Raw genomic sequence first — 22341 nt, 5'->3', positions numbered from 1 at the left:
TTTCCCTTAGACATGTACTTGGCTTCCAATAAATAAGAAGATACACATTGACCTCCATCAGAATATTTTTATGCATTTTTTAAAGTGCGCGCACACACACACCCCTAAAGCAAAAGCAGTATCGGGGTCCAGCAGGGCACAGGTCTGACTCTCCATCGGCTTCCCATCAGTGGAATACAATGGAGGCGTATTCCACTTGGTCTGGCGATGTCCTCCTGGGGCCATTAAAAGGGGGCATGTTGGCATAAACAGCGAAGTTATCCTCTTTCCAGGGAGCCAGGTTGATCACGTTGGAATATATGGCGTCAGCATGGCAGGAAAGGTCCTTTAGAGATAGGAGACCTGTTAAGAGTCACACGGCTGGGCACAAAAGACGCCCAGAGACAAAACCCGCTACGAGGCTCCCTACAGGACAGCAAGTGGAACACTGGGGTGTTGCTGAGCAAGGCCTGGATCCCCCTTGATTTTCAAAAGCATTTCTTTTAGAGCTGTTCTCTGCCTCACCTCACCACCCCCTGTCTAGGGTCTATCTCAGACAGAGCATGGCATCGTGGTGGAGATGACTGGGAGCCTTCTAGGTAAGACTCAACGTTTTCCTTACCGAGGATCTGTGGAGAAAGTCGGTCTGATGCCTCAGTTGTTTCTTAAAAAGTCCTACAAAAATGAATAAACTCAGAGTCAGCCTGAGTTGGGGCAGTTACTATCATTACTTGATCGATTGCTGAACTTAGGGTTGAACTTGGAAATTCAAAATCCACCATGTTCAATCCATTGTTCCTCTCTGAGACTGAGCTAAATGCCCAAGAAGAGCCAGGGAGAGTATTGGTACACTTCATAATTTTGGTTATTATTTCGATGAGATTATTTGGCATCAATATTTCTTTTAGTTGATACACATAAGAAATAAGTGTATATGCAGATTGCTCATATATATGGCTTTCAGCATAAGAAATTTGTGTCATAAATAAATCTTACTGCTACATGCAGAGACCATGGCGACTCCAAAGAACAGACCCCAGAGCTTACCCACCCTTCCCCTTCCCCAAAGCTGCCCCACAGGAAACACACCCCCATCTCCAGCCCCAGTTCCCCCCCTTTCTACATTTCCAGATCCAGGGCCAACTCATTCAACTCACTCTCATGCTTCCATTTCTTCAAAGTAATGGACAAGAGACCCACTAGGAGCAAGACGAGGGCCATAGCACCAATGGAGATGCAGACAGCTGTGGTTGCTGTGCCGAAGCTGAGGGAAGCGAGTAAGAGAAGTGAGGACACTCTAGCTGCCCTTCTAGCTTTGGTGGTGATCACCGGCAAAATCGCCCTGGGGCCTCCCCGCTCCCGTAGGAGCTCTCCCACCTCTGGGCTTCCATCTCCTGCCTCCACTTTGAGCCTTTCATCTCGGCCCCAATCACCATGGTCATGGTCCCATTCACACCAATCTCCACATGCAGGTCAAGAAGACCCTTTCTCCAAAATCCTCAATACTCCTCCATAGGTCCAGCCCTTCCCTCACCTACCTGTTATGTTCTTCAGGAGGAGTCTCTGGCTTCAGGGTGGTGATGTTCTCTGAACAAAGGGACAGAGAGGAAAAGAAAAGGAGATTTGGGAGTAATTTTTACACACAGGCTCTATATTGAATGTTTGTGTCCGGCCAAAATTCATTCATTAAAACTTAAGCCCAATGTGATGGTTTTAGGAGATGGGGCTTTTTGGAGATGATCAAGAGAATGGACCTCTCATGAATGGATTAGTACCCTTATAAAAGAGACCCTCACATTAGCCAGTGTGGTTCAGTGATTAGAGCATCGGCCCATACATCAAAGGGTTATGGATTCAATTTCCAGTCAAGGGCACGTGCCTGGGTTGCAGGTTCAATCCCCAGCCCCAGTCAGGGCATGTGCAGGAGGCAACCAATTGATGTCTCCCTCACATCGATGTTTCTCTCTCTCTCTCTCCCCTCAATACCTCCCTTCCACTCTCTCTAAAAATCAATGTAAAAAATATCCTTGGGTGAGGATTAACAACAACAACAAAATAATAAACATAAATAAATTAAATAAATAAATAAATAAGGCCCTGGAGAGCCCCTTTCCCCCCTTCCACCCAATGAGGACACGGTGAGAAGACAGCTGTCTATGAACCAGGAAGTGGGCTGAATGTGCCAGTGCCTTAATCTTGACTTAATCAGCATCCGGAACTATGAGAAATAAATTTATGTTTATAAGCCACCCAATTTACAGTAATTTGTTATAGCATCTGAAACTGATAAGACAACACACATGCAAATGACCTCTACAGGATCCACATGGATCTTTATTGGGGACTTAATATATGTTGGGCCTATTTATTATCTCACTTAATCTTCATAAATAGGCAATGAGATAGGAATGATTCTTATTCCCATCTTACAGTAAAGAAACCAGCTCAGGGTCATAGTTGGACTTGAACCCATGTCTCTCTGACTTAAAATTGTGCATTTAAGCACATGACACATTGCTACCTTTGTGTGAATGTTTTACTCTTGCGTTCTATGATTCTTGCAAAGGGGTGAAGGTTTCTATACATGACAGGATGTCCAGAAAAAATAAAACCAAGATGGCGCAGCTCTTTGGTACCCTGGAAAGGTATGTGAGGGGGTGGAAAGGGGTCAGGACATCAGCTAGTTGGGCTGGAACTAGGTGGAAGAGGCAGGTGCGAGAGCCTGCCCATGCTCTGGTGGGGGTGGGGCTTCTATTATTCACACTTTGCAAAAACTTCTGCTTCGGGGGATGGAGACCCCAAGCCCACCCCCTCTCCAGCCACGTCTATCCCTAGATTTGTAGAGTTAGAAGGAATCTTATAACATATCTAGGTGAACTCTCCCACTGTACAGGTGAGGAAGCTCAGGGTAAGTCACTTGTCCCAGCTAAGTGCCGGATCCAGGACTTGAGTCCATGTTATCAACTCCAACCCAAAAGCTCTTTCCTTGACTCAGGCCTCTTCCGATTTCTTCCCCCATAACATGGAGCTGTGTGGTTCAACACCCCACAGCAGGCCAAGGTGGGGTGAAGGGGACATACAGGGTGGCGCAAAAGTAGGTTTACAGTGGTTCATATGGAAAATACTACAATCATTAGTAAGTAATGATACAAGAATACACTGTTTCAAGTACTCACAGCTGTAAACCTATTTCTGCCAAACCCTGTTGTACAGGATCTCTAGGGCAATCTGACAATAGATAGCAGTCAGGGGAGGGAGCAGTAAGAATGACAGCCTCCTGCGGCACTAAGGCCAGATGGAACTGTGTCGGGCACCTAATGGCTCACTTCCTCTCTGTCTCTTTTCATGTCCCGCTTCTGAGTAAGTTGGCTGACCTCACCAAGTTTCTCTTTGACAGCTCCTGCCCACCTTCTGTGTGAGGAGTAGGGGGGGACCTTAGAAACCAGATCGTCCCAGTGCCCACAGCACTGACACCCAAGATGAGGTATCAAGTCACAGGACTTGATGGGGGGGGGGGGGGTGGAGCAGGGTGGGGAGAAAGATGTCACATGTAAGTCTGGAGCAATGAGAGAGAAGTCTGGGGCACCAGCTGCGAGAGCTGAGTGGGGTAGGGCGCACCTGTTCACAGCAAGAAGTACAGACAGCATGAGAATGTCTGTCCATGGTCAGAAGACAAGGACATGCCCTGGGAAGGCAGGAGGGTCAGTGGGGGTGAGATTTAGAGTCATGGGTCTCAGGCACTTTCTAACTGTGTGATCTTAGGACAGTCACTTAATCATCTGAGCCTCATTGTCTTCATCTGTGAGATGGACATAGCATGAATACCTACATTGCAGGGTTAAGACCTAAGTGTTCAAATGATTATTTAACAGTAATAGCCACTTTGCCTATTTTCAGCTGGTCTTACCCAAGTAGAGCAGTGGGGTGGGGTTGGTCAGGGAGGCATTGCTGGCTCTGGAGTCCTGGAAACTAGAATTGGTCCAATTCATTTTGATAAGAGGTCCACTTAGGAGGTTCTTGTCCCAGGTACTGAGGTTCCTGGGACAGGTGGACCCCTTTATGTGAAAGCAGAATTTCTTAGATGTGTCTCGCAGCAGCTGGCAGACGCAGGACCCCAGGAAGCTGGCACCCCTTTTTTCTTCCACCTCTTTATCCCTTCACAGGAACCTGTTGGATGGGGAGAACGTTAGAATCGCACCCCCGGAGGGGAGGGCCTCGAAAGGCATTGAGACAGCATTCCTCTCTTAAGGAAGGCATCTTCGGATAGAGCTTCCCCAGCACGTGAGCCCAAGGCAGCTCCTCAGCCTCTCTGCCACATCGCCCTCTGATCCATCAGTAGATGGATTTACCTGGATCACTCATTCGTTTACTTCATTATTGTCAGACTCTCTTCACAAGAATGTAAGCTCCATGAGAACAGTGCGTGTCTGTTTTGGTCATCACTCTGTCTCCATTGCCTAGAGCAATGCCTCACGCCATGAATAGGTTCCATGTACGTGTGATGAATGAATGAATGAATGAATGAATGAATGAATGAATGCCAAAGACTCCTTTACAGCACCCTGACCGGGGCCCCTCAGCCTCTGCCGGATCATGGCGAGCCTCCGCCACAGACTTCTGAATCCCTTGGTTGTTGGCAAATCTTTAATCTCTGAAGAAGTGAATTCGAAACAACTGAAAGTCACTCTGAATCAACCAAATTATGTCATAAGGTAAGAAAATTGAACTGGGTAATGCCACTTTTGGAGAAAGAGGAGCTGTACCTACCAAACAGAGCAATGTCCTGGAGGATCCTGGAGGAGGGGCCCTGCCTGGGCATGTGGGTGGCCTGGGGAGAGCGTGGAGAAGGTGCAGACCCAAACCTTATGTCCTGCCGTGGCCTACAGCCTCTGCTTTAGGTGGGAGGTGAGGAGAGAGGTGTGGTTGAGACCAAATGAGAGGATCTGTCCTCCTCTGTCCCCCCAGCCCCTGTCTCCTCCTATACACACACAAAAGATATCTGCAGGACCCGTTGGGAAATCCCTGCCCAACACGAGCCCAGATGATTTGGATAACTCATCTGGACCCCGTTTTCCTATTTGTGAAGCAAGGCAAGAATGAGAAGAATAAGGCACGGTTACAAAAACGACTAGTTCTTTTAGCATATGTGTCCCATTCTGTCCTAGTGTCCCTTTGCACGTCACCCTATACAGTGTACATTTCTTCTGATAATCGGACGATTCCTCAAGGACTACTAAGAACACTTTTTGGGACGATAAATGTTAGGAATTGTTTTTATTTTTAATTTTGGGAGAAGGGGAACTATCATCATTTTTTTCAGTTTGGGGCTTCTAAACGTGTTTTTTTTTTTTTTAATTAGGTACCATTCATCGAGTTCAGAATGTAAAAGGTACAGAAGGAGAGTCTTGAAAAACTGCTTTTCCACCCTTTACCCCAGCCAGCTGATTTCCCTCCCTGGAGACAACAGCAATTCGAATGTACATATGTACATATGAGCAAACACGTAGACACGCACAGACATACAGACACGTACAGAACACAGTTTTTTTCCTACAGATAATCGCATGCTATATACATTGTTCTGCCTCTTGCTTTTTCACTTAATATATCTTGGAGTTAATTTATTATTAATATGTACAGAACTTTCTCATTTTTTTTCCCAGCTGCTGACTGTTTTATTCTATAGATGCCTACGGTTTATTTAATTGATCTCCTGGTAGTTGACATTTAGACTGTTTCTCATTTTTGCCCTTCAAATGATGGTGCAATTATTAAATATGTACAAATATCACTTTGCACATATGTGAATATATGTGAAGCATTAGGGGAATTGTTATTAAAGTAGTTTTGCAATTTAAATTGTAAGAAGTCAGTGTTACTTTTTAAAAATCTAAAATGGACTACTCATCTCATTAACCAGCTCTCACTCTAAATGGCCTTTGGCTGTTTCCAAAAGGCAACATGATCCTCCAGGGTCAAAGATCTGAGACCTCTGAGGGGATCCCACAGGACCGCCAGCCCCCTCCAGGCTGTCCTCCAGCAGAATCCAAATGCTGGCGGCAGCAGCAGCGCTAGAATAGGGGGTTATGTGTCTGTGGCGGAAGAGGGATGGCTGGGTGGGAGGGAATGGGCACGAAGAGTAAAGGAGGCCAAAAAATAGTAAATAAATAGAATATAAGAGCCATGCACGGACCCATGATGGCAGTGCCACCAACAGAGGAGTTTGAGACTGAGAAGCTAAAATTAAGGGGGAAAAATCCAATCCAGCCAGTGTGTGTGTGTGTGTGTGTGTGTGGGGGGGTAATCCAGCCAGTGTGTGTGTGTGTGGGGGGGAGGGTAATCCAGCCAGTGTGTGTGTGTGTGTGGGGGGGGGGTATGTACCCAGCAGGGTAAGGCTGCAGAGGTAGAGAGAACCTGTACATGGGCCCTGGGCTCAGAGAGTGCTCTCCCACCTCACTTCCCATCCTAGCCTATCAGGGGAGATATCCATTGACCCCCAACAGCTGTAACAAAAGGCAGGTGTATGGTACGTGCTAAAATGAGGTACAAATAACTATTGGATCGGAAAGAAAGACAAGTCATTTCTAACTTGGGTGATAAGGGAAGGCTGCATGGAGGAAGTGGCATTTGTGCTGGTCCTGAACAACGGGAAGGATTCCTATGGGCAGTGCTGAGACCATGGACATACCAGGGTGCTCGGGGTGCTATGAGACAAGGCACAGCAGTTGGAACATGAAGTCATCTTCTCCTGAATGAACATCTGGTATCATTGGTAAAAGACACACTGGGCACCTGAAAATGAAGGGAAGCTGTCTCCTTGGTTGGCAGAAGTAAGGAGGGACAGAACCTTGGGAACACGGTACAAGAAAGACTGTTCAGAAACCAGACTTCAAGAGTTCTGTGTGAACCAAATCATGTCTGATCGGACTTATCGTTCCAGCACAGAGGCCAGTGCCTGGAACGTAGCAGGCCCACAGTAAATGCGTGATGGATGAGTAAAAGGTTGGCTACTCCCTGTTCCCAGGCTGGCCACACAGATGGACTGCTGTAAAAGCAGGGCCATCGGGAACGGGGGGAGGAAGATGTTCAAGCAAACTTCCTCTTGGCTTCCTCTGAAGTAAACATTCTCACCATCTCTGGGACTTTAAATGTTTTTCTGGTTGTTTTTGCAAGATTTCATTTCTCAAAATAGAAACACTGTGTTTATAAACCTCTTGAGGTTTAAAACAGAGTCATTTACTGGTTGGAGGTTGCTTGAAAAATCACCTTAATGTTTTCAGTTTTCACCGTGGCTTCTTGGCAGCCTCGAACAACTGCCTTCACATTTAGCTTCCTAAGAAAATCAGAACGTCAGCCTCTTGGGCTCCTACAGGAAAGGTCACCCGTGAACATGGGAAACTAACAACTGTCCAGAGGTGACTTAACAGGAACTGATCCCAAATTTACCAGAATGACGACCCGGTACTGGCCCTGCACGTATACGTCATTCGATTTGGAAAATGTAATACAATTTTTTAAGAAAGCACATTTTTTTACATTAACTTATTTTTTGTTACAAATGTCTCTTTTTCCCCCATTGACACCCTCCTCCCCATCCCCTTCCACCCCTCCCCAGCTTTGTTGTTCATGTCCATCGGCTATGCGTACATGCATATAAGTTCTGTAGTTTATCTCTTTCCTCTCCCCTCTCCCCCCTCTTCTGAGGGTTGTCAGTCTGTACCCTACTTCCATGTCTCTGGGTCCACCCTGTTTCTCAGACTGTTATGTTCATTATATTCTACAAATAAGTGAGATGTGTGATACTTGTCTTTCTCTGCTTGGCTTGTTTCACTTAGGATAATACTCTCCAGGTCCCTCCATGCTGTCTCAAAGGATAAGAGATCTGAGAAAGTATTTTATCAAGTGCCTAATAAAACCTCATGCACATCTCTTAATTCCATTCACTGCACAGAACTGGGGACATCGCCTATGGCCTCCAGGTAGCAGTTGGAAGGGTTAGGTGTAGTTATTCCCATTTGTAGAAGAGGTGACTGAGAATTCCCAGGGAGAGGTGAGTAAATCACCCAAGGTCGCAGCAAGTAGCACGAGGAGCACCCGAACACAGGTCTCACGATGCCTTAGACTTTCCTCCATTTCCTCCACAGATTGTTTTCCATGTGCTTGGAACCACGTTTTAACTCTAATGGCCACACAAATGTTTAGATTAGCCAAGGACAGTTATTCAGGTTGTTTATTGCTTAAGGACATGACATCTAAGGGGACTACCCATATCATAGACTTTGTTATTATTTTGAAATTTTTCCACATTTTTATTTAACTGCTAACTAAAAACATAGGTGAATTATATCCTTATTATAATAATTTTATGGCACATAACAATAAAATGTCTTATCTAGCAAAAACTTATTTATTATAACTTGGTGGATAGAATAAGACTTTTTTCTAACAGTGTTGACATTTACTTGCTTTGTAATTTGAGGCAGAATGAATTTGATAAAGACCTTGCTGATTTATTTATTTTTTTAAACTTCACCCCAGGACACTTTTCCATTTATTTCAGACGGGGGTGGGGGTGGGGGGGGACATAGATGTGAGAGAGACACATCAACTGGCTGCCTCCTGCACGACCCCAACCAAGGCCAGGGACTGAACCACAACCAAAGTACATGCCCTTGACTGGGATCGAACCTACAACTCTTTGGACTGCAGGCCGACGTTCTAACTGCTGAGCCAAACTGGCCTTGGCTCAAGACCTTGCTGATTTAAAACATCTTATAGTAACTAGTGCTTCTAAACAAGGAGCTGCTTTTCCATCTGTTGTTTTGATTTTTACCTAAAATTTTTAAAGATCCTCTATTAGTATTTGTATACTGGTTAACTTTGAAATCTTGCATTATAATTCATACTGTCTGCCGAAAGGGTAGCTCAAAGTTTTTCATTTTAATCTATCAGATTTTTATTATGATGTAACTCACTTTTGTAGTAATTAATGTCCATTACCATTGCATATCCACAAAGTAATTACTTTATATTCATAAATTAGAGACTTCTATGTAATGAACTGTTAGTTAAAGCATAGCTATTGTTTATGGATTGTTAAAATTTTCTTCAGGACAAATTAACTGCAAATAAATTTCATAGATTGTTACATATTATTTTTTAAAGTTACAAATTCTAAAATTAAATATTAAGCTCATATATTATTTCTCCCAAGGTATTGGAAAGAGAAAAATATATCAAACCAAAAACAGAAAATGAAAACTTGCCTATCAAAGAAATGAAGGAATCTGAAATAAACATCAATAATAGTATTGTATATCCAAATTTCAAATCTGATTTGAAATACATGTAATTATTAATGCCATAAAACAGGAAAATGAGAAAAAGATTGGCATACTCTTACTGAATACATGACAATTTTTTGACAACATATATATCAAAATAAGCAAAAATAAAAATGTACACAATGCCTTTGAAACCATCAATGGGTTTACAAAACTCGGGTAAAATACAAAGTTTTCTCAGTTCATTAAACACAGTTTATGAAATATGTATTATTGATGCTAAACAAATTTTAGGCTCTTGACATTGATGCCAACTTCTCCAAAATAGAAACTACTAGAAACAGGAAAGAGAAAACTCATTTTAACTGTGAATCCTATGACAAGTCCTTTTATAATCCAAAAGCCAATATCAAAATATTATTTTTTCTGCATTGGAAACAGCAATATCTCTTTTTAAGAAGAATGGTTTATGATACGCAAAGGATCTCTTGGCTTCTTTAGTATTCTAGACAACATGTGTAATTTGAAAAATTATGATAAACATGAACTTCTACAATCACTAAAAATACATGATTAAGCCCTGGCCGGTGTGGCTCACATGGCTGGAGCATCATCTCATATACTGAAAGGTTGTGGGTTGGATTGCCGGTCAGGGCACATACCTAGGTTGTGGATTCTATCCCCGGTTGGTGTGATTACGGAATGTTTCTTTCTCCCCTCCCCCCTAAAATCAATAAGCATATATATGATTGAAATTGAAGAACATGGAAGAAAGTGCCATAATGATAAGACATTGATGTGAGAGGGACTAAAATCCTTAAGCCGCTTTCTCAAGTGTAGTTGACTTGTGTAGTGCCTCAATCTATTTGCAGCAATAATATATCAGACATTTTACTAAATCCATTGCAGCTCTCAGGATATGTTAACCTTGGCAGTATCAGCTACTACTGGAAATTGTAGCTTTTCACATTTAAAATCAATTTTAAAACTACTTAATATCCACAATGTCAAAGAAAGACTGTCAAATGTAGTGACCATTTCTACCGAAAATAAGACATTGGAACAAGAAGCAAGCATTGAAATTAGCACAGAAAGTTTGGTTTTCATGAAAATTATTTTGTGACTGAAATTAATTTTCTTTTGTGAAGAAATCTTACGACAAATTGTTATATCCCAGAGATACTGTGTTCCTAATGATTGTGACCAAAAAACACTAATTTTATACTATTTTGTATTCAACAATTCTATGTATATAATTTACGTAGAATCAACCTACATTTGCTTTGTTATTATTGAGAAGTACATAATCTACTAACTCAAAAAAATTTTACTTGAGAAACGGAACTTTGTTATTTCTACAAATGTGCCATAAGGGCCAGCAGTAACCCTGCATCTCCTAGTGATTTGTGAAAAAGTGACTGGGATAGCCCTGGCCAGTGTGCTAAATGGTTAGGGCACCAGCCCCCCACACTGAAGGGTTGCAGGTTCAATTCCCAGTCAAGGGCATGTACCTGGGTTGCAGGTTCAATCCCTGACCCCAATCATGCAGAGGCAACCAATCGGTGTCTCTCTCATATTGATGTTTCTCTCTATCCCTCCCCCCGACCCCCCCAACCTTCCTCTCTCTCTAAAAATCAATGGAAAAATTATCCTCGGGTGAGAATCAAGAACAACTGGGGTAGAGGTCAGCCAGTGAAGCATCTAGTTCTCTCCGAGGAGCATGTTGCCTCACGTATATTATTATTGTGCATAAATCTGCCTGACTGTGGCCAACGACTCGCAGCCTGCTCAGGGTATTGTCCCAAAAGCCTTACACATCTGTAAAAAGCTTACCATCAGGGCCCTGCCCACTTCCCAGCCTTGTCTCTTAGCAGTTCCTCTGTACTTGATACTATCACCAACTCGAACTTCTTACAATTCTCTAAAACCTATGCTCGTTCATGCCTGTGCACGGATCCCAGGACACCTTTCCCTGCTCCTACTCTGCCATGAGGACTAAGTTGAGATGTTCCCTCCCCCAGGACGTTTTCTTTTCTAGTCCTCACCTTTCAAGGTCACTAGGCTGGGTGATGCTCCCACACAGCACATTAGACCGCAGCACTTGTCACACACAGCTGTAATCTGCTGTGACCTTGCCTGGCTTCCCCACTAGACTGCTGCCCTCCAGGCAGGAGCCATGTGTGAGCCTGCTGCTGGAAACCCAGTCTTTGGCACCTAACTGTTGCTCAATAAACGTTTGAACAAAGACACCTGCAAATGGCCAGATGCATACATCTATAAAATGAGTTCCATCTCACTAACAGTTCAGGAAATTAAAAACAATTTAAACCCATTTTGAAAACAGATGGGATTTCATCAAACTAAAAGCTCTGGATAGCAAAGAAAACCATCAACAAAACAAAAAGACAACCAACCAAATTGGAAAATATATTTGCAAATGATATTTTAATAGGGCTAATATCTAAAATAGAGAAAGAACTCATACAACTCAAAAATTAAAACAACAAACAACCTAATTAAAAACTAGGCAGAGTATCTGAACAGACATTTTTCTAAGTAACATAAACAGATGGTCAACAGGTACAGGAAGATATGTTCAACATTACTAATTATTAGGGAAATGCGAATTAAAACCGCAACGAGATCTGACCTCACCTCACACCTGTCAGAATGGCTTTTATCAAGACAAAAAATAACAAGTATTGGTGAGAATGTGGAGAAAAGGGAACCCTATTGGTGTGATTGTAAACCGGTGCAGCCACTATGGAAAACAGTATGAAGATTCCTCAAAAAATTAAGACTACAACTACCATATGACCCATCAATCCCACTTCTGGGTAGTTATCCAAAAAAATACTGAAACACCAATTCAAAAAGATGTATGTACCCCTATGTTCATAGCAGCATTATTCACAATAGCCAAGAATGGGAACAACCTAAGTGTCCATTCATAGACAATTGGATGAAGAAGATATGGTACATATATAAGTGCAATATTACTCAGCCATAAAAAAGATGAAATATTGACATTTGTGACAACATGGATGGATTTGAGGGTATTATACTAAGTGAAATAAGTCAGATGGAAAAGGACACAAATCATGCAGAATATAAAACAAAAAAGGAGCAAACGAACAAAACAAACTCATAGATACAGACAAGAGAATGGCTACCTAAGGGGAAGCGGGTGGGTGGAGGGCAAGTGAGCAAAGGGGGTCGAATATGTGCTAACGCTCGGAAACTAGACTTCTGAAGGTGAGCACACAACAGAGTAGACAGACTTATAAAGTTGTGTTCTGAAAGTTACACAATGTTATCAACCAACGTTACCTCAATAAAAAGATATAAATATGGCCCTGGCTGGTTCGGCTGAGTGGTTCGAGTGTCCACCTGTGGACCAAAGAGTCTCGAGTTTCGATTCTGGTCAAGGGCATGTACCTCAGTTGCAGTTTGGTCCCCGGCCCTGTTGGGTTGTGTGGGAAGCAGCCAGTCCATATGTCTCTCTCATATCGATGTTTCTCTTTCTCTCTCTCTCTCTCCCCCCCTCCTGCCCTCCCTCCCTCCTGCTCTATCTGAAGATAAATGGGAAAATATCCTCAGGTGAGGAGTTAAAAAAAAGTATGTGTGTGTGTGTGTGTGTGTGTGTGTGTGTGTGTGAAATAAATAACAAAACCACTTTTTAAAAAAAGAATGGCAATGTTCAGCCCAGCAGGGGTTCTAGGGACGAACACTCAGGCAGGAAGGCAAACTGTTACATATCACCAAATCGCACTTCTTAAAGATTGTATCAGAAAGCCCTGAAAATGTCCATCCTTTGCCCCAGCAATTCTATTTAGAGGAATTTACCCTGAGTAAATAGCCAAGGGCATGTGTGGAAAGTGTCGCTGTAACATGAGGTGGCTCGAACCATTTACAACAGTGCAGTTGAGAAACACCTTTAATACCCAGTAATGGTGGACTGTTGTGTCAATTTGGGGACATCCATAAAGTGGATAGAATTAACCATTACATTGACTTTGGGAAACACATTTATTGACAGGGGAAAATGTTCACACATATTATCAATCAACAAGAGGCAGGTAATAACAGCATGTCAGCTCAGAGGCAATGAAATCGCCAAAGACAGTCTGGGCACAATTTGAAGCTGCCTGTGACCTCAGCGGGGGGTGGAGGGGGGGGAATCTCATGACAGTAAAGCTTTTTTTTTTTTTTAACCACCCTAGGTTTTCCCTTCTATTTACAGAGAATTCGTCCTTGCTTCTAACAAATCTCGTAATTTGTCTTGGCGCTCTGACCTCTTTCTAGTAACATCTGCTACTTTCAATGTAGGTCAGTGAAGCAGCTTTGCAAGCACCTGTTCTTGTGCCATGACTCTATTTTGATATGTGACGGGCACGGGTGAGACTGTCTCCACTTTCCTGGGCTTCTATTTTAAAGCACACTTCAGTAAATGTCACCTTAATCTAGTGCACCCAGCGCCTGAGCCTCATTACAGTCACTTTATATTTAGCTCATTTTGAAATTCAGTGCCCTGTGCAGGGTAGATGCTAAATAAATACACGTGCAAAGTAAAGAGAGCCAGCCAGAGTCTGCTGCCCAGAGCAAGGACGCGGGGTCCCAGGCCCAGATCCTTCTGCCCTCCTCTCTCCAGTCCGCACTGCCCCCCCCCATCACCTGCCGGACATTCCAGCCAGGTTTCCTTGGACTTTTCTATTCGTGCCACTCGTAGGAAGGGCTTCTGGATCCAACCATGGTCCTCTGGACACCTTATGTCCAGGCCCTTCAGCCCCGTTGGCTGCAGGGAAAGTGCTCCCCCTCCCAGGAGCTCTCCTCCCTCTGTTCCCTCTTCTCCATTCCCTCCCTCATCTTCATTCCCCTGCTGGGCACATCCCAGGGCAGAACTGCCACCCCTGTTCCATCAGGAGCCTTAGATCCAAGAAGCAGGAATGGCCCTTTGCCTTTAAGAAGGGGTGTTTGGCTTTCTCTCCGGCTGTTCCGTTGACCACTAATGGGCATGTGTGTGTGTCCCCCCCCCCCCCCCTTTCCTCTAAGCTCCAGGGGAGGCAGGGCCCTTCCAGGTGCTTTAGGGCTAATCAGAGTGGCAAGTCAGCAAAGCTGGCTCCTCACCACGCCCTGTTTGTTTTGCATTTATTGAGTGCCTACTATGTGCTCCCTGACTTGAAAGGCTCTTGACCCAGTTAAAAGTGCACATACAGCCCAGCCCACGTGGCTCAGTGGATTGGGCTTCATCCCACGGACTGAGAAGTCCTGGTTCAATCCCCAGTGAGGGGCATGCAGGAGGCAGATTATCGATGTTTCCCTCTCACATCCATGTTTCTATCTCTCTCTCTCCTTTCCTCTTTAAGAAAAGTGCACATACATTTGCCTCCATAGTTTCTGAAAGTGCCACACTGTTCCCTGGGGTAATGACATGTCCTTAGAGCCTTATTCAGATTAAGGTAATTTTTGCCTTTGTTTTTTTCAGACATAACCCCCATTTCTGGAGGTCATGGTCTTTTAGGCGGGCATAGAGCTTTTTTAGCAAAACAGAAAAGCATCTTTATCTTGTTCTTCCCATCAAAGCTGCTGCCTGCAAGGTTCGGCTACCCTTCAATGGGTTTTTCTTACGGATTTTCACAGAAAAAAATTAATTGGAAGGTAACTTGCATGCCTTGACAACTCCGTTGTCAACATGTTCAAAGACCTTTAAAAGGGTTTGCTCTTTGTTTTCCAGAAGTACCTTAATAGGACTTTTGTTCATATAAAAATTTCCCTCCTTTGATTTACTGCCACACAGTGTTAGTTTAGGCAAGGGTCCGACCAGTTAGTAGTCATTAAACAATAGACAGACACTTATGCTAATAAGCACATTAATAAAAAAAAAAGGTTTTCAAATCCTTACTAACAGTTTTTCTGTCCCTTTCCCCTACCCCACCTTGAACGCAAGAATCAAGGTTCAAAGGGATTCAGATAAAGGATGTATTCACTGACTCATTTTTTTTAAAAGAAAAACATCAAGGTGTCAAAGACCAGCAGTGAATTAATTTATGGCTGTTCCAAGTTGGACAGATAAAAATGACCATTCGCTCTGAAATTCCTTTGGAAGAACTAACTACCGCAGGACACCTTAATTTACACTCCAGACACTGAGAAAGAGGAAGGACAACTCCTTTGGAAAATTTAATCTTCACAGGCCCCTTAGCAGCAATTAGTGGGCACTGAATGGAGAGGTTTGCGTCAGGCCTGTTTTGGGGAGGGGTGTGGGGCTTAGGGAGCTTATCTGCCTGTAGACTAATGGGAGCAGCAGCTGCAAGAGCCCCCGGGGTTGGGCCTCACTTCTCTTTACATTCAGCTTTGAAAAGGGGAGAGGCTGTCAGGGTCCTAAAGAGTCCCCCACACACACACACACCCGCCCCAGGCGCCTCAGCTTTGATGCTGCTCTTATAAAAGGGCTTTTCAGGGAGGATTAATAAGCAGGTTTATGAAGCGACAGGGCATTCCTCTTGGATCTGCTAATCAGATAATGAGGATTTCTAGTCATTAGAGCAATGATACCAGATCGAAATTCCCGAGGCATGTGCTGTATGAAGCCGAGTGGGCATCAGAGCCCCCTAAATTCTGGAAAGTGGACTTGCGGTTCCCTGCTCACTGCGTAATGTGAACTCCCTTGTCTGGAATTTCGTTTCCAACACGTTCAGCAGAAATTTGGACATGAGGAAATCACAGGTTCTCAGAGTGTTAGAAGGAAAATCCTATTTGGAACAAAGTTCTCTAGTTCCAGGTGAAACCCATTAGGGATTCAGCAGGAGGGCAGCCTGATTCTGTTTCTCCAGCCAGCAGGTTTGGGATTGAAACTGTAAAGGTCCTCTCGTTTCACAGGGGCAACAGCTGCTTGTCCTGGGTAAATTAGGGCCCACGCCAGGACTAGAATGCAAACAGGTGTTCTGAAGACCAGCTCTGGGCTCGTTCTTCCCACGATCTGGAAATCTGTGGTGAAGAATAAATCATCCAGGGTCTCCTTAATGAGCCCCTTCCACGTGAGTCATAATAGGACCTAAAATAACTGGGGAACCCCTGTAGACTCATTTTAAATGAAGCCGCATGCTACTGCTGGTGGTGAGTGGGGGGTGGGAGAGACTTGCCCTTTAGCCAGGCACACCAGGGTTCGAGTTCTGACCCTGTACCTCTTACTAGACGGGTGATCTTGGGTAAGTTATTAAAGCTCTCTGAGCCTCAGCTTCTTTATCTAAAAAAGTAAATAATACAGAGCTGTCATGAAAATAAATTTGAAGGTGATAACATTTATAAAGCTGGTAGCCCTGGTGCTTAATAAAAGTTGGTCCCCCTCCTATTTGCTGCCACCTGAATTCCTTTATCTAGAACAAAGGGTGTGATTATAGATTACTTGGCATGAGTAATGCCTTTGCTAAGGTGTAATCGGTGATTCAACAAGTATAAAATACACAGGAGATCCTACTCTGGCCAATAAAATATTTCTGATGGTTTTAAATGCCCAGGGAGAAGGGCATCGCTGGGCCGATTAGACAGCTGAGGGACGGGAGAGGGTGGGAGAGGGTGGGAGAGGGTGGGAGAGGGTGGGAGAGGGGGGCCAGGGCAGTAAAGACCAGAGACGTCCACTAGAGATATAATGCAGGCCACACTGTCATTTAAAATGTACCAGTAGCCACATTGAAAAAGTAAAGAAACAGGTAACATTAATCTTAGTAATGTACTTTATTTAACCCAACATATTGAAACTATGACCATTTCAATCTGTACTAATATAAAAAAGTATTAATGATCTAGTTCATGTTCTTTCTTCCTATTAAGTCTTTGCCATCAGTATGTGTTTCACACCCACAGCACATCTCAATTCAGACTAGCCACACTGTAAGTGTTCACCGAGTTGGACCACACAGGGATAGGCAAATCCCCATGTGCCAACAACCACTGTGCCAGGTTTGGAACCAAAAAGTTGACACTAGAGCACGGTTCCTACCCTCAAGGTGCTCACTGTCTAGTTTGGGATCTTGGACAGATGGGGGAAATTTTATCTGACAATATATATTCACTGTAGGTTCCCGAACTACTTATCATAAGGCACTAAACCTGTAGGTCAATCCTTCTCTAAGCCTTAGACATACCCCAACCACAAGGACAATATTCCTCCCCATTGTCTGCATAAACCATAAACCATGATCATACTGGGCCTCTGAGTTGGAGGTTGGGATGTACAGCACCCTAGGAAGCAGTTTAAGGGAAGGGGGTGCCTTGTTCTCCCATTCCTTAGGCCACAGCATGCCTGCTTTACTGGGGCGCCCAGATTCCAGACCAGGAGCAAAGGAGCTGCAAGCCAGGCATCAGCCCTAGCGGAGCCGGTTACCTGTCTCGGGGAGCAGCCGAAGCGGAGCCGTCCAAGTCGAAGAGGCAGCTCTCTCTACGGGCAGGCTGCACGCCGCCAGCCCCAGCCTTTCCTCGCCCCTCCCTTGAGAGCCCTTCATTTCCTCCAAGGCCTGGCTGGGCTCAGAGGGAGATTCACCCCGACATGAAAAGCCAATGGCTGAGGCTGCTTGCAGAGCAATCTCTATGCCCTGCAGGCGTGTGCCTCAGCAAAACCACAAATTGAGATTTGCTTTAGATTCCCTAGCTTGTTTGGAAATTCTTTCCCCCTTTCTGCACCCCCCCCCCCCCCCCCCCCCCGTGCCTACCCTAGGGTCCCTCCTTAACTACTCCTGCACTCCTGCTGACAAACTAATTCATATCAAAAAGGTAATGACTCAGTGGGCCATCTTTCATGGGGTTATTTACATTTTTATTTTATTTTATTTTATTTTATTTTATTTTATTTTATTTTATTTTTTTAATCCTCACCCGAGGACATTTTTGCATTTATCTTCAGATAGAGCAGGAGGGAGAGAGGGAGGAAAAGAGAGAGAGAAACATCGATATGAGAGAGACACGTTGACTGGCTGCCACCCACGGGACCTCAACTGGGGCCAGGGACAAACTGCAACCGAGGTACGTGCCCTTAGTGGGAACCGAACCCGGCTCTCTCTGGTCCGTGGGTTGACGCTCTAACCGCTGAGCCAAACCGGCCAGGGCGATATTTACCTTTTTAAAGACAAAATAATAATCAAAAGAATGGCTAAAATTTATTGAGTGCTTACTATGTTCTAGGCACTGTGCTAAGAGGGTAAGGCCTCCCTCCAGGGAATGACTGAGCAATGACACTAGCTGGAACAGAGCTGCTTTTACAATCATCCGTAGTATACACTTGAATGCAACCCTACCTATGAGGAATACTGTCAGTGGAGACTATAGGAGGCCTGCACTGTTTAAAAATAATAATAAATTTTATAGCCGTCACCTTTGTTGAGGGTGGAGGGTACAGGGATTTTTTGTTTTCATTCATTCACTCATTCATTCAACAAGATTATCGAGTGCCTACTCCAAGCCAGTCACTGGCGTGCTGGGGACACGGCCATAATCCAGACTTCCAGAGATCTGCTTTCAGAGCTCACAGCGAGGGCAGACAGGTAGTAAAGAAACAGTAAGAGGGATTTATAGCCCTGGCCAGTTGGCTCAGCAGTTAGAGCATAGGCCCGTGGACTGAAGGGTTGTGGGTTTGATTCCCGGTCAAGGGCATGTACCGGGGTTGCAAGTTTAATGCCCGGCCCCATTCAGGGTCATGCAGGAGGCAACCTATTAATGTGCCTCTCTCACATCAGTGTTTCTCTCCCTCTCTCCCTCCTTCCCACTCTATCTAAAAATCAATGGAAAAATATCCTTGAGTGAGGATTAACAAAAAGAGAGAATTATAGATGTGCTCATCCCTGCAAACAAAATGGACAAGGGCATGTGATCCAGAAAAACTGGGAAGTGGGGTGGGGACTCCTTACATCTAGGCGGTACATTGGTGTTCCTACACCACCGCCATGCTCTTTGTCGGCCTCTTCTGCTCATTTTTTCTCTTCCACCCACCTGTGGGCCTCAGAGCACAGCCCTGGGGTTTGTGCTCATCTACATCCCTGCACTTTTCCTCAGTGCTCTTGGCCAGTGTCCTAGCTTCAGCCCCCTTCTATATGCTGATGTCTCCCAAATTTATATCTCCATCCCCAGTAAGTCTTTTGAGAGCACCAGACCAACAGACTCAGGTGTCAATCTGATAGGGCCTCTGGAAAGTCTACCAGCGTCTAAGAATTAATGTGCCTAAAACACACCTCAGTTTTCCACCTCCCTCAACCTGTTTCCTCTGATTCTCTGCTCAGTAAGCAACACCACTCTGCACCCAAGAGCTCAAATCAAAAGTTTGAATTTTTATTTTTTCTTTATTTTAAAAAAATTTTGAATAGGTCATTGTGATCGGCAGGATAGCCCCCATAGATGTCCAGATCCTAATCTCTGGATTTGGTGACTGTGTTACCTTACATGGCTAAAAGGATTTTGCAAATGGTATTAAAGTCCTTGAGAGCTGCAGATTATCCTGGGTTTACTGGGTTGGTCAAATCTAATCACAGGAGTCCTTAAAAGCTGACAACCTGTCCAGACTGTGGTCAGATTTGACTATGGAAGAATGGTCAGAGACCTGCAACATTTCTGGATTTAATGATGGAGGAATGGGCCATGAGCCAAGGAATATTGGCAGCCCCTAGAAGTTAGAAAAAGCAAAGCAACAGATTTTCCTATAGAACCTCCAGAAAGGAGCACAGCTCTGCTGACACCTTGATTTTAATGCAGTGAGACCCAGGTCAAATTTCTAACTTACAGAACTATAAGATAACAAATTGCGCTGTTTTAACCACTGTGTTTGTGATAATTTGGGATAGCAGCAATAGAAAATTAATAAAGTAATATATCACATGATTCAAAATTCAAAAAGTACAAAATGACACACAATGACAAGCTTCCTCTCCCCCTGCCCCCACCCCCTAATTTCCCTCCCAAAACATACCCTCTGCTACCAGTTTATTGGTATAACCTTCCAGAGATATGTTATGCTATATAAGTGAATGAGACTATATATATTTTCTTCCTTTTATTTTATACAAATGGTAGCATATTGTATATACTGCTATTCTTTTTTTTTTTTTTTTAACCCAACAATATATACTAGAGGATTTCTTTGGAGCATTTTTATTGTTTTATTATAGTGTGAACAAAAAATTTAAAAAAAATAAAAAGGGAGGGGTTCTATGGAAAGTAAACTCAGGGTGATCTGATTATAAATTCCTAAATAGACAGGTCAAGGTCCTGTCCCAGGCCTATAACTTCTTTAGTAAAAGGTTTATCTTTGCCTTAAGTAAGCCCTGTCCATTGTTTCTGTGCACCTTTGAAATGCCTCCTTTCAGACCCCAAAGAAAAACTACCCTCGAGAGAGCACAGGATCTTGTCAACTATCCTATAACCCAATCCCCACCTTGTTTTCTCTGACCTACAGATAATCTTCCTTGTGTTCTCTCTTTAATTCCAGATGCATAAAATAAGCTGCAAACTGTCATTCTGAGAAGCAATTTCTCAGTCTGCTGAGATCTTGCTTCCAGGAGTATTCTGTTTGGCTCAAATAAACCATGGCCATCTCACTGTTGGTACCAGGAAACCGATTTCCTTGTATTAAGTGCACTTCATGTATTCTAATAAAACGACTTTCCAGAAAGTGAAATTTGTTATGTTCTGGCTTTTAAAAGGTGAAATATATTCTCCAAAGAGGACACACAAATGGCCAGGAGACATAAAAAAAAAAATGCTCAACATCACTAATCATCAGAGAGATGCAAATTAAAACGACTATGCGGTATCATCTCACACCTGCCAGAATGGCTGCCATCAACAAATCATAAAACAGCAAGTGCTGGTGAGGGTGTGGAGAAAAGGGGACTCTAGCACACTGCTGGTAGGAATGCAGACTATGAAAAACAATATGGTGCTTCCTTAAAAATGAAATTGCCATTTGATTCCACTTCTAGGAATATACCCTAAGAAGCCTGAAACACCAATCAGAAAGAATATATGCACACCTATGTTCATAGCAACGCTATTTACAATAACTAAGATCTGGAAATAGCCCAAGTGTCCATCAGTAGGTGAGTGGATAAAAAAAAGCTGTGGTACATTTACACAATGGAATACTATGCAGCTGTAAGAAATAAAGATCTCTTACCCTTTGAGACAACATGGAGGGACCTGGAGAGTATTATGCTGAGTGAAATAAGCCAGACAGAAAAAAAAAAGTACTACGTGATCTCATTTATTTATGGTTTATCATGAACAAAACAAGCTGTCGATCAAAACAGATTCAGAGTCAAGGAAGTAGGGAACAGACTGATAAACCTCAGAGGGATCGGGGTGAGGAGGGTGGGGCTGGTAGTAAGAGATAAACCAAAGAACTTTCATGCATATATGTACAACCAATGGACATTAGTTTGGGGAAAGCAGGAGGGGGAGGAAGGGGGCAATGGGGGAAAAAGGTGGGACATCTGTAATACTTTCAACAATAAAAAAAAAGTGAAATATAAGTAAATTTCCTAATTTATCAAAAATAAATAAAAATTCTCTACAAGTTTGTGCATTGTGATGTTGACAATGTTTCTACAGCAATGCATGCACGGTACTGTAATTATTTAGCCAGTCTCTTCCTGATGTCTATTTCCAAGTGTTATCAAACCCAAGTTCGTATGCTCAGCATTTTAAAAGGCCAAAACTCAAAATGTCAGAGTTTGGAGTAAGGAAATGTTTATTGGTGGAGAAGGTGCCAACCAAGAAGATGGGAGACCTAATAGTGGCTCAGACCCATCTTGCTCAGTGGACTAGGTCAAGGGCTTTTAAGGGGTTAGGGGGAACACGTTTACAGAAGCATTGGTGGAGCAAATTTCAATTGGGGAACCTTGGAACTTGGCCATTTACGGTAAAGGGCGTCAACACCAGATCTTCTTGGACAACGGATCCCTCACCTCTGAAGGTTTCCAGTGTTCAAGTTCTGGTTATACCCCTGTTCTTTGGTTCCGTGGGGGGGCTGGGATGGGGGGTGGGAAGACTTTAGTTCCAGGTGCGGCTGGAAGTCAGAGTTCTCTTTTCTGCGCAT

General features: G+C 43.7%; 1 protein-coding gene across 1 annotated transcript; it reads right to left on the bottom strand.

Moving 5' to 3' along the window:
* Positions 1-78: 78 nt before the first annotated feature.
* Positions 79-22341, bottom strand: LOC118637734. Its single transcript, XM_036273288.1, has 6 exons — positions 22211-22341; positions 3887-4134; positions 1518-1566; positions 1137-1243; positions 602-654; positions 79-325 (listed from the first exon to the last, which is right to left on the bottom strand). The coding sequence occupies exons 1-6, from the start codon at positions 22339-22341 to the stop codon at positions 167-169; spliced, it is 747 nt and encodes a 248-aa protein (XP_036129181.1). The 3' UTR covers positions 79-166.

This window comes from Molossus molossus, unplaced genomic scaffold, assembly GCF_014108415.1.
Source record: "Molossus molossus isolate mMolMol1 unplaced genomic scaffold, mMolMol1.p scaffold_m16_p_20, whole genome shotgun sequence".
Taxonomy (NCBI): domain Eukaryota; kingdom Metazoa; phylum Chordata; class Mammalia; order Chiroptera; family Molossidae; genus Molossus; species Molossus molossus.
Note: the sequence above shows the minus strand (reverse complement) of the source record. Positions and strands in the feature narration are given on the sequence as shown.